Below are 16,008 nucleotides of genomic sequence, written 5' to 3'. Positions count from 1 at the left end.
TTCTGGTAACCTTTCGTGGGCTGATTAAAAATACGTGTAAACATTTTTAGAAAGGTAAAATATACATTTCCTTTCATTACCAGAATGCTTTATTTACACTGTAAGCGTAACAAAGTCACGAAACGAGGCCTCCACTGTGGATTTGTGCGCTAAATCGCGCACTTTTGTTATCGCAGAACCGACGTTAAAACCAGTAAACGATAAGCACGAAAAGGCAGACCTTAAGGCGATTGTTATGTTTCTATTGGCCTATGGGAGCGTCAGTCAGACGTGGCTCCGCCTCTTTCTCCCCCTCCTCCGGAGCAGGCTCGGTTGAGTCGTCGGGTTGAGGAGGAGTGCGGTTGGAGTGCGAGAGGGTCGCGGCCGCGATGATCTGACAGATGAAATAGCAAAAAAGAGAAAGAGAAGGCGGGCGTCCTCCAAACAAAACAATGTTTCCCAAAGGCAAAGGGACCCCGGTGCCGTCGGACAGCCAAGCACGAGAAAAGTAAGCCGAGAAGCGTTTATTATTGTGTATTTTTTACCTCGTAAGTTGCTCCCTCTTGCTCTCTGTTGTTTGCTGGACAGGCTAGCAAGAGGCGATTTCCTCTTACCGAGAATGCAATTGAATGAACCGCCTTGTCTGCTCGCCATTCCTCCTTTGAGCTGTGTTCTGCTCCATGTAGATTATTGCTGATTTTGTACACATTTCCAGCCGATTCCGGTTGTAGTTTACTTGTGTTTTTATCGGCAGTTGTTTGAGATTTTTGCGGTTATTCGGACGACGGTGCGGAGAGAGTAAAACAATAACATCGCCGTGCTACAGTACATTGTTTTCTCTGTTGCGCTCTCTGGATAGGCTCCGTTTTAATTTCCCTCAGCCCCGTCACTGCCACCAACATACTGTACCTAGCTAATACACAACAGGCTGCTGTTGTTTTCTTTAAATGCTTCGCATCACGACGTTAAATTACGCCGTTGCCTCCACACTTTCTTTTAACCTCCTGATTGTTGAGAGTCTTCACCAGCCTTGGCTTTGCTTACGAGTCCCAATTTAATTTTTTGGCATCTGGTATTTGGCAGCCATTGTTCAGAGGGCCTTACCCGACTCTAATCACTCATTGTTCGCGTACAGGAAGATTCAACCTGATGTTTGGTGATTTTGCTTTGCTACTTGGTCAAGTTTGTTAAATTAGACCTCAATTTGTAATTATTTTTTTCTCCCCTGCAGGTTGGCTCTTTACGTGTATGAGTATTTGTTACACATAGGGGCACAGAAGTCTGCACAGACCTTTTTATCAGAGGTATGTGGCATTTAGGTTAAAAGTTTAACCGTATTAACACGTCCTTTATATTTTTAAACATTTATTTTTATTCTTCCAGGACAGTATTGTTAAAGTGTAACTGACACCCATAGATAATTATTGAAATTGTGCTGTCCTAGATCCGATGGGAGAAAAACATAACACTTGGTGAACCCCCTGGATTCCTACATTCATGGTGGTGGTAAGTGTCATCTCTTTGTAATGTAATAAAATGTCTACTTGTGTGTGAGTTGGGGGTTTTTGGCTTCATGAGCTCTCTTGTCCACAGTGTTTTCTGGGACTTGTATTGTGCTGCACCAGAGAGGAGAGAGACATGTGACCACTCCAGCGAAGCAAAAGCTTTCCATGATTATGTGAGTACTGCTTACAAGGAAACTGTTGCAAATATTGCCTTTTGTTCACCAGGAGAAGACAAGTTTGTGCTTGAGGCTGAGAAGTGATGTCTTTATATATAACTTTTTTCATTATGTCATAATGTATTCCCTGTAGCACCTTGTAGCTGTATTTAACCATCTAATGCAATTTTAAACACTTTGTGTCTGCTGCTGATTTATGATCAGCTATCATGATCTGTTGGTGTGTTGAATGCTGCGCCCAACCATGAGCTTTATGGGCTTCTGGGAAAATGATGCTGATGTCAGCATGTCCTGAGTCAGACCTGTCAAGTGCTCTCCCCTTAGCCCAAGCTCCCCGCTGCCTCAGTTGTGAAGACGAAGAACCTCCGGTGTGTTCTGCACAGCATCTGAGAATTTCATGCACACAGCTCTATTTCTGTTAAAGACCTCCAGCTGCCTGAATGTGTGGTAGCGCCAATACATGTTGAAACATATTACCTGCAGTGACATAATCCTAATGGATTTGAAACAGAAGAACTGCTGGAGCAGCCTTACATCCTGAATTTATGAGGTGTCACTCGGTACATGTGTATGGTTTGGTAGCGCATTGCTTCTCTTACGATAGCAGTTCTATATTTGCATGGTATGGGTGCTTTGCATCTTGATAATTATGCAGTTTTGAGGTGCTGTTGTCATTTCATTTCCTGCTTTGAGTCAGCATTCAAAAAAAGAACATTAAAAAGAACCTTGCATAGATCAAAAGAAACTGTGAACTGAATGTCTATGGCCTCTGCCGTTCGCCTCCCAACGTCTCTTTCTGCCTCCAAAGATTAAAATGGTGCTGCTGATGTAAATAAAATAGAAAGACTTTTCAGGTTGTGCTGTATCAGCATAGGAAAGACATTAGAGGTTAAGGAGCCCTCTTAGGATGATTGATGCACAGTCCAGTTTGTAGGCGGGTTAGTGGTGTACCAGACAGGAAGGGGTTAAAACTGAGATGTTGGTCCTGTTCTTGGCAGATAGGGTTGTCAGGGTAACAGGCCTCCTGATCTGGCAGGTGACCTGGGAGCCAAGAGAGAGGCTACAGCGTGGCTCTGCCCTTTCAGTAACCACATTCCTTATTATTGCAGCTCATACAAAGGAAAGACTGCGTTTTTGTTTGACAGTCAGCCTTAATTCAACTAGCCTACTTAATGGTAATTGATTGCTTCTGGTTGCTTGCTTGTGTAGAATATGCTTGTCCTTTTCTGTGAATATGTCAAAGATCGGAGAGTCTGTTTTGGGAAAATTGTATTTCCATACATGAATTAGAGAATTAATCTCTGGGAAAATGGGAACATCATTTTTAAAGGAAGTAAAAACACTAAATAGGATGTTAAGTTGTGTCTTTTGGTTTGACTGAAGCCATTTCCTTTGAATGGAAAACATTAAGCAAATGAAGGAACAGTGAAATGTCAGTCTGGGGAGTGTGCTGCTGTGGCGTGGAGCTTTGAGAGTTTCTGCACGGTTGGTTCTCCCTGACATCTTGTGGTTACCCTTCAGTTTGATGTTGGTTCTCTTTGTGTTTATTGAGGAGGTCAATGAAGTGTGTGTGTGGACAGTACTAGTCCTTGGACCCAAGCCTTTGTCTAGGTGTGGGGGAGGTGAGTGCTGTTCTGTTAGCCGGCAGCCCTCGTAAAGCTCCGGCGTATTCATGCTGGGCCTGACGAACGCTCCCCAGGGGCCCTGTCGCCATGGCGTCAGCGGCTGATTGATGGCTGTCATGGAGCTGAGGGGCATATTGGAAAAAGAAAAAGGGGAGTGGCAGTGTGGCATATGCCCAGCATCCACCACCGCAGAGGAGCTGAGGGAATAAAAGAGGAGGGGGCTGGGGAGGAAGACTGGAGGGAGATGTAAAGTGGAGGGGACCTGCGAGGGAAAGAGAGCATCCAGTCAGGATCCAGAGTGGGTTTTATGATGTTGATTGATGGTTAAACATTTACAAGCTAAACATAGGGACTGGTTTCTTTTGAGAATCGGTTCCAGTGGAAGAAGTGAGGCTGTTAGGAGCATGCTAGCTCATGAGCCGGCAGTTGGGTGGTCTGTGCTGCGGCTCAAACGCCTACATCATTTCTCTCTTATCCACTTTAAAAAGCTTCATTTCTTTTCTTTCTTTTTTTGATTTATTATATTTTAAAAATTACCCCAGTCAAGCTCTTGGTTATCCTCACCCTCCTCTTTACTTGTTTCTCTTCCCTTGTCCCCACCCCCCTCCCTCGTCTTTGTTTTTGTAAAGGGAGCACAAGCACATCCGCCGCCACTCTGGCCTTTTGTAACCTCCTTCAGTGATTCAAGCATTCAAAGAGAATTTGCTTGGCTGGAATTACTTGTTTGCCTTAAAGTACACACATTCACACGTGCTGAATCATGATGGGTGGGGGGTGGTCGTCTGTCTGTCTTAAAGGAAAAATCCCCTGGGAAGTTGTAAGAAAGGGCCCAGACAAGAGCCTCGTAGCCCGGGGCAGGACTGAGACATCTGCCCTTTTCCGGTACCAGAGAGTCGTTGGGGAGACGTAGCTTATTTAGACCAAACGCAGCACTGGACTCCTTGGAACAGTCCAACAAGCACAGCTGTGGCTTTAGAGCTACATGATAAAGATCTAACATAACATGCCTGGGAACTCACCATGCACGTAGCTTTTCAGTCTGGCAAACAGTGTCTGTTCTTCTACAGGGATGTAGATTGTTGACGTCTTTTTATGACTTTGCGGTCAATACCTTAAATACAGCTTTGTTTTACTTCATTATTTCTTTGCAGGCCTCATTCCAGGAATGGGCTACTTAAGGGTAGAGGATCAAAACAAACGCCAGTTTCGCTTTGGAGGGGCCAGACAGGGATTGTATGAACACAAACCACTTAACAAGCCATAAATGTAGCTTAGCCCTTTTCTGTGATAAACACAGTGACAGCTGCTTTCAGTTTTTTAATGTAACAAAAAAAATACAATCCCCTCTTACACACACACACACACACACACACACGGTAGGACAAAGAAACTCAAGGAAAAGAAATTAATGGTTATATTTTAATTGTTAGGTTAACTGTGGGGCTGTTTTGGCTGATGTGCTAAATGGCTAGAAATCATAAAGCAAAGCTAAATCCTTATATCGTTGTTTTCTTTAACAAATGTAAAATTACAGCTTGTAATATCAAGAGCTGTTTATGCTATTTGAACTTAGAACCAATGAACAACTTTACCGGAGCACACATACACATTTTAGATGTAAGTAAATTAATAAAAAACGATGAGTCTTTATGACATTACTTTGCATTTCAGGAAGTTACAATGAAAACAAAGTTAAAACTACGAATAACAGTTTTACCTACAGTTCCGTCAGTAGGGTGCAAATAAAACCAAACAAACAAAACTAAAAGTCAGCTCAGACAATTTTTTTCCTCCTTTGGATAACCTATTAGTGTCGAGTCCATACATTAGATTTGGATTCAATATATGTGATGGTTGCTGAGGCCCCTCACTTCCTGTTTTGTGCCTTTGCTGGTGATTGTTCTCAGTTGTTACAGTTTTGAAAATCAGTAATGCGTCTGATCAATTTTGTGAGGCTTTGTCTGAAGATTAACGTCTGCTACTTTTGGTGAAGGGTAGAATTTTTTGTGTCCTGTTGAAGTCCTCCAAGCAGTATTACAGCATCAATGATTATTAGTATTGTGACCACAGTTACAAAATTCAGTTTAAAAAAAAAAAAAAAAGTTCACTTTCCCACGTGGACATAATTGCACATCAACATATCAAAGCACCATTTAGATTTGGCCTCGCGTCTGTTTTGCAGTGTCACCTCCGAGGTTTGCTCGCTAACACAGGCAATGCTTTAGAAAACTGAGAAAACTTGCACTAAATTTTGTGAGACACTTTTTTGACAATTACAAAACAAATTAAATAAAAATAAATTAAATTAAATCTAATGTGATAGAAAAGCCAGGATGTCATAAAGGATTCTTATGTGTATATGAAAATTGGCCCAAAAATAACTCGAAGGCAGAAAGGCTTTGGGTATCTGCTCAGCTTCACTGCAATAATTTATCGTTACATTAGATTATTATTGGGCTGCACACCTGCTCTAATCGAGTGGTTGCTCAAGAGAGAAACCAGAAAGACACTCAGGAGTTAACCTTGATCATTGAGCATACGGGGATAATATAAAATAATGAACAGGTAAACTAGTGATACGTCATCACATTTGCCTGTTTTTTGTTTTTAAATTTCCTTTTTTCATTTTAGAGTATTTTTTTTAAGCCTGTTTTGGGGGAGAACCAGGGAAAGCTTTTGTCTTAACAAAGCCTTAGCCAGATATCAACTCAAGCCTTAATCAAATATATGCTAAACAACAATCGCTCCTTTTCTTTTCTTGCAACTTCTTTCACTGGCTTCTAAGTCCGTGGTGTTGTCCCTGACTGATCACAGTGCTGTTAACTTCCTGTCATAAACCTTAAAGCAGCAAGCATATAAAACAGTAAAAATGGTAATAGTGATAACAAAGACTGTGTGGGGATGGGTGGCAAACTAAAGGAAGACTTCATATAAAACATCTGAGTAAGGTGTTGGGCCACCACATGCTGCTAGAACAGCGTCATGGAAATTGAGTCTGGACACTGAATTGGAGGGGATTACTCTGTCCTGTTTCCCTCATTTGGCTTTTAATGGGGATGATGGTGTTGCAGCCCAAATTTATCTACAAGAAGGCATTAAAGTGGTTTAATATCTAATGACTGCGAAGGCTGAATATTATGATTCAGATTATTTTTCATTCATTAAAACATTTATTTGACCCCACATGAAAGAAATCCACCCTCACATCAGGACAGAAACCTTTCATTGGAAGCTTTTATTGATTTCTAGTGACCCTTAATTCTAAGCGGACAAACTAATGCTCACAATCTAACAGAGTCACTGGATCCCTTCACTTTGGGGTCAAGGGTTCAAACCTGTATGTATTCAAACCTCATCTGTTGGGTGATGCGTTTCTCACTTATTTTTTCGTGTGTGCATTTTTGTAGATCAGTGGTTATCATTTTTACATCACTAAGCTGTCAAATATGCATTGATCTTTGAAATGTGGGGATTATGCACTGCGAGCCTGCTATAATAACTCTGTGTATGTAATTGTCAATGAAGAGTTTTTGCTGACACAGCCTGATCACTGTTATTGACGTTCTCAGGCAGAGATTATAATGTTATGCTGTTGTGGGCAGCGCACTGAGCCTCGAGCTCACCAGCTGTTGGTAAGATTTACACCCGTTGGATCCAAGCGGACTATGGCATATTCACAGATGCTGAACTATAACATCCAGGTCAGTCACCCGAGGAAGAAACAGCCCTGTTTCCTTCCATATTGCACTAATACAAGGACATCACAGCTATCAAATATGTGGTATCAAACAATAATCTTCAGTGTCTTTCTCATTGACCAGAATTTAGATCTTACCGTACCGTACTACAACGACTAACACACCAGACACTTGAGCAGGAGACTGAAGCTCCAGTCACACATGCTTCCATAGTGAGCCCTCTTTCAGAGTCATAGCTCTCGCTATCTTAATGCAAAATCGGAAGCAACTGGCCTGCTCAGCATTTTTGTACATGCCGCAGTGCATGACTGGATCCTGATTTCTTAATTGTACTTGGCAGTACACCTGTGTGGAAGTGGGTCTGCATTTGCTTTGACAGGCTACTCATTGTTTATTTTTCTTACAGTTAGTCACCTGGTCTGTGTTTTGCAAGTATCCTTTGGTCAGGATGAACCCAATGCTGCTAAATTTGAAGGGTTTTTGGTTTGTTTGTTTATGAGGCTGTGTAAGTTTGACTATTTCTTGGTGACTCTTCCACGTCAGTAAATGTGTCAGGCAGGATCCTGACATCCTCCTCGTTTAATTTGCATGTGGATGACTTGCCTGGGCAGTTTAAATCTTGCAAAACGGGTTGTGTTCATGTATGTGATGATTCAGTTATATTTTCTGCTTGTAACATGTCCTTCCCACTAAAGAAGGTGAAAGTCCTTTTTCTAATTTTGCTTTGATAGAAAGGCATGCCCAGAGAATTTAACATGAAATATATGTAATGTAGTATATAATGCAAATGTGTTTGATTAAAGCCAAAGTGCATCTGTTTAGTACTCTAAACTGCTCACCTTTGTTTAGAATGAAAAATAGATTAATGCAAAACAGCATCAGCAGAGTTGCATTTGTGAGGATTGTGCACAACTCTGTATAGATTAGATTACTCTATATGATCAGAATCATGGATGTTTCCACATGCAAAACAGAGATAAGAACCCCACAGAACTGATATATGTGCAGATTCATAAGCTACAGCACGGCATCACTGATCAACCCGCAAGTCTTACCAAAAGCTCTGGTGCAGGAGTCGATCTGTGCATTGTGAAAAATATGATCTGCCAAATTAAATTAACATGGATTCATTTTACTGTTTTGATCCTGGATAAAGGAAAGTGCCACACCTTCCTTCACAGCACTGTTAAAATGCTGTGTTTTTAAGGTTTTACTGTGGACACGGGCTCACACAAAGCGTTGCCTCTGTGAGCGTAAATGACCAGAGACGATGAAGATTTACTGAAGTGAAAGCCTCTACTGTCGACACGGGGGGTGAAAATTAAAACCAGCCTTACTGCTCCAACTTGTTTGAATGTAGAGTCGTGAGTTTTTATTGGTTTTCGTTGGTTTCTCTGGCTTTTACCACGTAGAGTATATTAGTGCTTATGTTGAACATCCTCAGTATGGATGTTTACCGTCTCTCAGCATCGTATCATTTAATATGGTACTTGTGTATATTTAATGTTCGGATATTTTTAATAATTGTTACCTAGTTCCCATGAAAGGCTTTAGCAGTTAGGTTAGCTCTAATTCTTAGAAGTTATTTGTACATTTGTAAATTTATATTATTCAGTGATTTCTCACAGTATTATTTTTAATACTGGCCTTCGGTTTTCTATTCAAACTCTGACAGGAAACCCGTCTAATTGAGTGGGCCGAGTAGTGAGTTACTGCTCAAGACGGGGGAGGAAGCATATCAGTAAACTGAAGAGCAACTGATATCTTCACTAATTTGTGCTTGCCTTTATGATGCAGCAGACCATCTAAGGGAACCCCAGATTCTATGAATGCTTGACGATTTCTCAGTCTCGCACCATGCTGAGTTTTCCACGCCGCTCAGTAGAGAAGTGGAATTTATGCTGCCTGCGTCCTGGCGGTGAAGGAGCCTGATGAGATGTGACTTTTCACTGTGGCTTCACTTCTCTCCCTGCTGAGGTATTTCACAGTGGCCCTGCAGTGGCAGCCTGAGCAGATATAATTAGGGAAGGTGCAGTCGATAAAAGGGAGCGTGTTGGATATTGACCAGCGATGTCTGTAAGGCTCTGGGCATCGAGAGCTATATGTGAGTGTGGATGCTGATGCATCCGTTCTTGTAGTGTCTGTGCCTAGTTGCCTACACTTCACTGAATGAGCTACGCATTAAAAAAATATGACTGAATGTTCTTCTCTCACTTGGTGTCTGTTCTTCGGAAGCTAAACCCCACAGCTCTGAAGACATTAGCCCATCTCAGATTGCTTCAGCTACAGGGAAGAAAAACTCAGTCAATTAGGAGCGTGTGACCGAAGCAAATGGCACATTAGTGAATTAGGGCTGCGGTTTGAGCAGGAAATCGGCCCAGCTCGCCCCTGCTGTGCAGCAGCACTTTGGAGCCACTGACTCACTGCATCCCACTGATGCTTATCTGATCCACTGGATTCTGAATCAGCACGGATCAGACCTCAATAAGGACCCCATTAATATATTATTGAGGGCAGGGGTGTGGGGGTGGGTGACAGTTGGTTGAATTAGGTTTAAAAAGGAAATGCATGAAACTTTATTCACAGAGTTGGATAAGATTTTTGGCCATTAACCCATTACAGCTGAGATCAGCTCAGATTCAACCACTGTCCAATTTCTCACATGAGCTTTCCTTGTTAAAAAGTGACGTCTGCCGAGAGTTTCCTCCTGCTCCTTGGATTTGTTGTGGGGCGGTGTTGTTAGAAAAAAAGACTGAAAGCATAACCCAGCGGCTTGACTCGTTCTCCTGTTTTCTTCTTTGGCAGAGTGCAGCAGCAGCTCCCAGCCCCGTGATGGGAGGGATGCCCCCTGGTGATGGCATGCCAGGGGGCCCAATGCCACCTGCCTTTTTCCAGGTCAGTCCATAAACTACGCTCGTATTGTCTGCAACTGTTGGGAATGTCCCTCGACTTTAGCCCCTCTTTTTGATATATCAGCTGATATATCATGTCAACTATTGTTTCATATAAAAATCTAAAATATTATTTTCCTGTGGGGGTCGGAGGGATTATTTTGATGCTTGTAGAGCTTTTCATGTGTTGTGAAGATGTAGGTCTCACACTGCCGCTTTTCCCTTTGTTGTGCTCCGTGTACTCGGCGAGCTAGTAGCAAACATCACAGCGGTGCTGTCTGTCTGGACCCCTCTTGTGCTGTAAACAGGAAGGTGTGGCCAGGCCATTTTCTCCTAATGGAGAAATCGAAAGGTGCAGCACCTTCTGTAAATCAATATCTCATGAAGATAAACTTATCACAGGCAGCTGTGTGGAACCGACTCGTTACGGGTGACATGAAGTTGTAAACCTCTGTCTCTACTAGACCAAACTATTCACAACACATCCAGCAATTTATTATAAAGCAGAAGCCACAAAGCTGCGAGTGATTATGTGATCGCGTTATTCTCAGAATAGAAATTTTGAGGTTTATCCATCAGTGCATGCATACACTCATACTTTCCCTACCAGGAGCAATTTGAGGAGGCTCAATTAGACCCCTCTCTCTGTCAGTTCAGCAACATTAGTGACACAGTGCCGGTGTTTAGTGTTTTTATAAAGCTAATTGCATAGAGCTTAATTGATGCTGTTAATTCAGGAAAATTAGCAGTGATAACATGCTGCATGTAGCACGCTTCTTAATGTCTTGACTGACAGGCAAAAGAGCGTACATCCTCTCCATCTTTCTCTTTCTGTCACTCAAGGCTGTCATTTGCTTGTTCTTCTCTGCTCAGTCTCACACTCTTACTGTTTGGTACATGAACAAGAGTTTTATATTTTGTACGTTTTTTATTTTTTTTGCGCCACACTTTGGTTCTTGCACTCCGACTGTCCTCTGCCCTGCAGTAACCCTGCTTCTCTGTCTGTCCCTCTTTTGTCACTTTGGTTTCTCGCTCCCTCTTTCTCTCTCGTCTCATCCTCCCCACTGTCCCTCCTGTATCGTCCTCTTTGCCTCTTCGTTTTATGTGATGCCACAGGGTCCTCCTGGTCCCCAGGGCTCTCCTCACCCTCAGCCTCCTCCCCCTAACAGTATGATGGGACCTCACAGTCAGGTAACGCTGCCTTTCTCTCTCATTCTCTCTTTCTTTTTCACCGGTTTTGCTATGTGCAGTCATGTGGCAAGGCTGGTTCTCAGTGCTGATGCTTCATGCTTTGGCATTTGTTTCAGCTTAAAGCTTTATGCTGCTTTCAGTATTCACACAACATGAAACCTAGAAATGGGTGTACATTTTAAGAGACGTTTGTCAAATCTTTATTTAAATGTATGTTTGTGTTGTAGTCTTTCATGTCGCCTCGCTTTGCTGGAGGCCCAAGAGGTCCACCCATCCGGATGGCCAGCCAGGTAGGGATCCTGCACACCCACCCACCACAGAATCGTGTGAATTTCAAACTGCAATTTTCATATTCAAGTTTTTTCTACTAGCCACCCGGCGGAGGACCAGGTCCTCATCCCATGCTGCCCAACATGGACCCCACACGGCCACAAGGTGTGTGTCATTTCACTTTAATGACATGCATCTGCACATCATGCATTAGTGTGGAATTATTTTCATTTATAATTATTATTATTTTATATCTTGAATGCCTTTACTCTTCAGGTCATCCTAACTTGGGGCCAATGCAGAGAATGAGTGGCCCTCGAGGAATGGGACCTATGGGGCCTGGCCCTCAGGTAGGCTGCTTACTCATACAGAATCAATCATCACTGCCTTGATGAATCTGTGGTTTTTACCCTATTAGTTCTTGTGATAGGAAGGTATTCGTTTTGCCAACCAAATCCAAACCAAAAGCATTTTGACAGTGTTAACAGATGTGTCCGTAGTAGGTTTGCAAGAGTTTTTATTTTTACCCTGTGGTTTCAGATTTGAAGCTGATTTTTGTTTGTTTTCTCAGAACTTTGGTGGTGGGATGAGGCCTCCACACAACACCATGGGTCCTGGCATGCCAGGAGTGAACATGTGAGCCTCCTGTTTATTTCTAAGTATTGTCTGAAATGTATTTTAAATCAAGTGCAACATTTTACCAAGATTTCCATTTGCGTTCTTATGTAGGGGCCCAGGAACGGGTCGGCCATGGCCCAATCCCAACAATGCCAACTCTGTGAGTAGAAATGCAGGCACACAAATTCACACATAAGCCCAGAGAAATGCTCATTCTTTGCAACCAGATCTCCTCTCTGAGCTGCAGAGGTCTGCAAGGTTCTACTGTGGGGTGGGATGTAATTGTAGTATTATGTATCATGGTTTCCACAGACAGTTGGACAGACAGCCATAATGGTATTAGGACGATCAAATGATGAATGATGACAGTTTGGGGTACGGAAAGGGTTTGTGCTCCCATTTCTGGTCTGTAATGTTTATGTCTTTGGTTTCAGATGCCTTACTCATCACCCTCTCCTGGTGCATACGGGGTGAGAACACATCCTGATGTCTTAACCCTCACACACTACAGATATTACAGCATAGAAGGATAACATTTAATGCATTTTTTATTTTGTTTCATTCTCCAAAGGGGGCATCTGGAGGTGGAGGGCCTCCTGGCACTCCCATCATGCCCAGCCCCGCAGGTTAGTGCTTCTTTGACTTAAGCTGCTAAACTTGAGCCTTTTCTTGTGCTATCCACGACTGTACGTTTACACTTTTCCCCGTCAGACTCAAACAACTCTGGTGACAATTTATACACCATGATCAACACTGGACCTGGCAACCGGAATAATGTGAGTTCTGTTTTATTTCTTTGACCGAACTGCTGATTTCATCAGAAGTAATAATATATTTAGCATAATGTTACAGACAAAACACATAACAGTGGTCCCTCGCTGTAACGCGGTTTCACGGCCTCGCTGTTTCGCTAATTTGATTTTTTTTATTTTATTTTATTTTTTTTGTGCAATTTTGCGTGGTTTTTTTTCTTTCTTTCTTTTTCTTTCTTTTTTTTTTTTTTGACCATTGTCAACCAATCTCGTGCCGCGTCTCCTGTACAGTACAGAATGCGTTCGCTTGTCGACTTCACATAAATCTTCGATTGCTAGCAGTGCGACTGTGAAGTGCTGCGCTGTATGTTTGTGCGTTTTCTCCCCAACAAACACAACAATGTTGAGGAAACGTTTTGCCCTGTCAAAGGCAACCGTGGGTGCCTTTGACTGCCGCGATAAACGAGGGACCGCTGTACTGAAAATTTATCTCTTTTCATTACACAAATAAATTCTTTACGTTATTCTCGTGTCAACCGTGTGATAAAGGTACGAACCTGTTGTAACTGTACACCATCAAACTGCCTTTGTGGCTGTGTGAGTGCAGGTGGAAAGACCTGTAGACACATAAACCTGAGCTTTGTTATTATAATTATTTATTTTCTGGTTAGTTTTTAATTTTTTACAGCAAAGTTACAACAAAGTTTTTACTAGTTTTGCTACAGTAATGTTGTCCTGTGTGTGGTGCTGGTAAACTGATATACTTAATCTCATTGGGAAAAGTAGAAAACGTGGTGGTAGATGTAGTTCTGTTGCTAGGCGATTGCTAAACATGTATAGTTTTTTTTAAATTTTTTTTTATCCATGCTTTTTTTTTGGGGGGGGGATTAGATGTTATTGTTAAATACAAACTGATATGATGTTTTTACAAGGCATTATAGATGCATAAATCCTAAAATGGGCGCTTTTTAGCACGTTACTAGGTAGCTGTGAGGAAACACAAAGACGTCACGATATCTGATATAGATGAGACCCTTCAAGGGGCCTAAGATGTTGGATTGCTCAACCCCTGGTGGTCTGAGAGGAGTTTGAGGACAAAGAAACAAGCGCACACACAGCCAGAGGTTTGTGTATTATAGTCAGATAAGGTGGGTGTTTTCCATGGGAAATTTTAAAGAGAAATTAAGGATAAGGCAGCACAACGACAAATATGCAACACTATATGAAGGCACTTAAATCATAGCCATGTAGAAACCACCGGAACTCTCAATAAACACGCTCCAAAGAGTCATTAGGAAGGTTGTGTTAATACATTTTCCCAATTAGTTACAAAGAAAGCTACAATGTTTCATTAATTTAGTTAAAGTTAACTATAATGACTTTGCTTCATGCTGCTGATGAAGGGAGTAAAACTACCACAGAAGACACCAGAAGTATCTTTTTACAGCCTCAGATTGACTCATTGAATGTGTGGGTTTGTGTGGGAAATGCCACTTCCTATTGCATGACATCACGCTTAACGTAAAACACTAGTAATTCTGGTCTTTCTAGAGCACGCTGTCACTGTTTACCAAAGAATACACAGCAGAGACGCAAAGCACTTGTTATACTGTGATATGTGATATTGGAGGCTACTGTTTCACCTACACTCGTGGTAATGAAAGAATCAGACAAAGACTTCAAGCAGAACGTGAGGCTGATCTTATAATGGCATAAATAAATAAATGCACTGTTATAATCTTTAGTAATTGGGTTTCAGGCAGCTTGCACTTTTATTCACTTTACTTTAAGTTTGGTAGTTTCAATTTTGGTAGTTAACTAATCGTACGGCAACTCCGCTACGGAGCTGTGATAAGTGTTCATGCCACTACCCCCCCCTCCTTCCCCTAGTTCCCTATGGGCCCAGGCTCTGATGGACCCCTGGGAGCCATGGCTGGGATGGAACCACACCACATGAATGGATCACTAGGTAACACTACTCACCACAGTGCATTAAACCAGCACAGCAGTGAAGTGTTTGGATTGCATCCCCACCTGTTAAAGACAGCACATGTATTTATCTGCACTCACTGTATAAAATGGGCTCATGAACATTGTTTTAATTATTTCACACATGGTTTAATTTTCAGGTTCTGGTGATATGGATGGAATGAACAAGGTAAAAAAAACAACCCCAATGCAGCCATGTTGCTTATCTTTTCAACCCAGATAAACTAAACTGGTAACTTCGTCCTCTTCGTTACTAGAATTCCCCAAACAATTTAAGTGGCATTAGCAATCCTCCCGGGACCCCGAGGGATGACGGGGAGCTGAGTGGAAACTTCCTCCACTCCTTTCAGAGCGAGAACGTAAGTTGTCAGAGTGTTTGTAGCTGTAGCGCCACCGTGATGAAGCCGGAGACACAAGCTAGGACATAAAGCAAGGTGTAAACTATAGTAACACATGGATGTGTTTTAAAGCTTCCTTTTCTTGCGTGTGTGTTTCCATAGTACTCTCCAACCATGACGATGAGTGTGTGACCCCCTCCCCCTCTTCACCCGACCCGATTTGCCATCATTCCGAGGATCTAAAGTCACTGTAGGACATGGCCAAACACATCAGCACCAAATCAGGGACAGGCGCCATTTTGGTTCCACACTAACGCCAGAATGCTGATTGGGGGACAAAAACAAAACAAAAAAATCTAAATGGCTGGCAAACTACTGCTCCTTGCTCAAAATGAAGGACAATTACACCATTTATCACAACCCCTGTGTGAGAAACCAGCTACTGAAATGCATAAATGACACGTTTTATGTTCTTTGCAGAACCTCCTGACCCCGCTCAGTCCTCTCAGCCTCTTTAATCCTAGTGCGAAGAGAAAAAGGTTGGAAGTTTACCTCTTGTACTTTTTAATGATTGCTTTGTGGTGCAAGATGTGCAGGAAATATCTGCTTTTGTCACTTAAAACACTGGAGAGTTTGCATACGCATTGTGAGCTTGGAAAGTCTCTGTCTTGTCATTTTACTTATCGCCATGCATACGGTGTCACAGAAATGGGTTGACACAGGACTGAGGATTTGTCTTTTACTCTGTGGCCACCTTTCTGAATAATGTATTACTCTGCCCAATGCCCACCTTTCTATTTAAAGAGACTTAAAAATGGAAACGATGTGAAAGAATATGGCTTTTATTGTGACAGCCTTTTGCAGCGGTGTTGTTACAGTGTCACATTGATCCAGATTGTTACAGTGTCACATTGATCCAGATTGATCAGTCTCTCAAGCCCTTTTCAGACATGGGATTTTTAATATTGCCGCCTTC

General features: G+C 42.2%; 1 protein-coding gene across 2 annotated transcripts; it reads left to right on the top strand.

The window, feature by feature from the left end:
* Window positions 1-239: 239 nt before the first annotated feature.
* On the top strand, window positions 240-15,900 carry ssbp3b (single stranded DNA binding protein 3b). Of its 2 annotated transcripts, XM_082523688.1 has the most exons (18): window positions 240-487; window positions 1,211-1,283; window positions 1,424-1,485; window positions 1,573-1,657; window positions 9,789-9,878; window positions 10,991-11,065; window positions 11,293-11,355; window positions 11,437-11,500; window positions 11,612-11,685; window positions 11,907-11,971; window positions 12,065-12,113; window positions 12,388-12,423; window positions 12,525-12,579; window positions 12,665-12,729; window positions 14,596-14,674; window positions 14,835-14,863; window positions 14,952-15,053; window positions 15,195-15,900. In XM_082523688.1, the coding sequence occupies exons 1-18, from the start codon at window positions 432-434 to the stop codon at window positions 15,222-15,224; spliced, it is 1,152 nt and encodes a 383-aa protein (XP_082379814.1). In that variant the 5' UTR covers window positions 240-431; the 3' UTR covers window positions 15,225-15,900. The 2 variants fall into 2 exon arrangements, with proteins under 2 accessions (XP_082379814.1, XP_082379815.1); XM_082523689.1 differs by lacking the exon at window positions 10,991-11,065 and having other exon boundaries at window positions 241-487.
* The last annotated feature ends 108 nt before the right edge of the window (window positions 15,901-16,008 follow it).

This window comes from Aulonocara stuartgranti (genome assembly GCF_965226115.1).
Source record: "Aulonocara stuartgranti genome assembly, chromosome: 23".
Classification (NCBI taxonomy): Eukaryota; Metazoa; Chordata; class Actinopteri; order Cichliformes; family Cichlidae; genus Aulonocara; species Aulonocara stuartgranti.
This window is presented reverse-complemented; position numbering and strand designations above follow the sequence as displayed.

What these genes read in the sequence shown, in the direction of transcription:
- ssbp3b (XM_082523688.1), top strand. Translation starts at nt 432, where the DNA reads ATGTTTCCCAAAGGCAAAGGGACCCCGGTGCCGTCGGACAGCCAAGCA. An exon ending in CACAGACCTTTTTATCAGAG is followed by an intron (nt 1,284 to 1,423) that starts GTATGTGGCATT and finishes GTGCTGTCCTAG; the next exon opens with ATCCGATGGGAGAAAAACAT. An exon ending in CAAAAGCTTTCCATGATTAT is followed by an intron (nt 1,658 to 9,788) that starts GTGAGTACTGCT and finishes CTTCTTTGGCAG; the next exon opens with AGTGCAGCAGCAGCTCCCAG.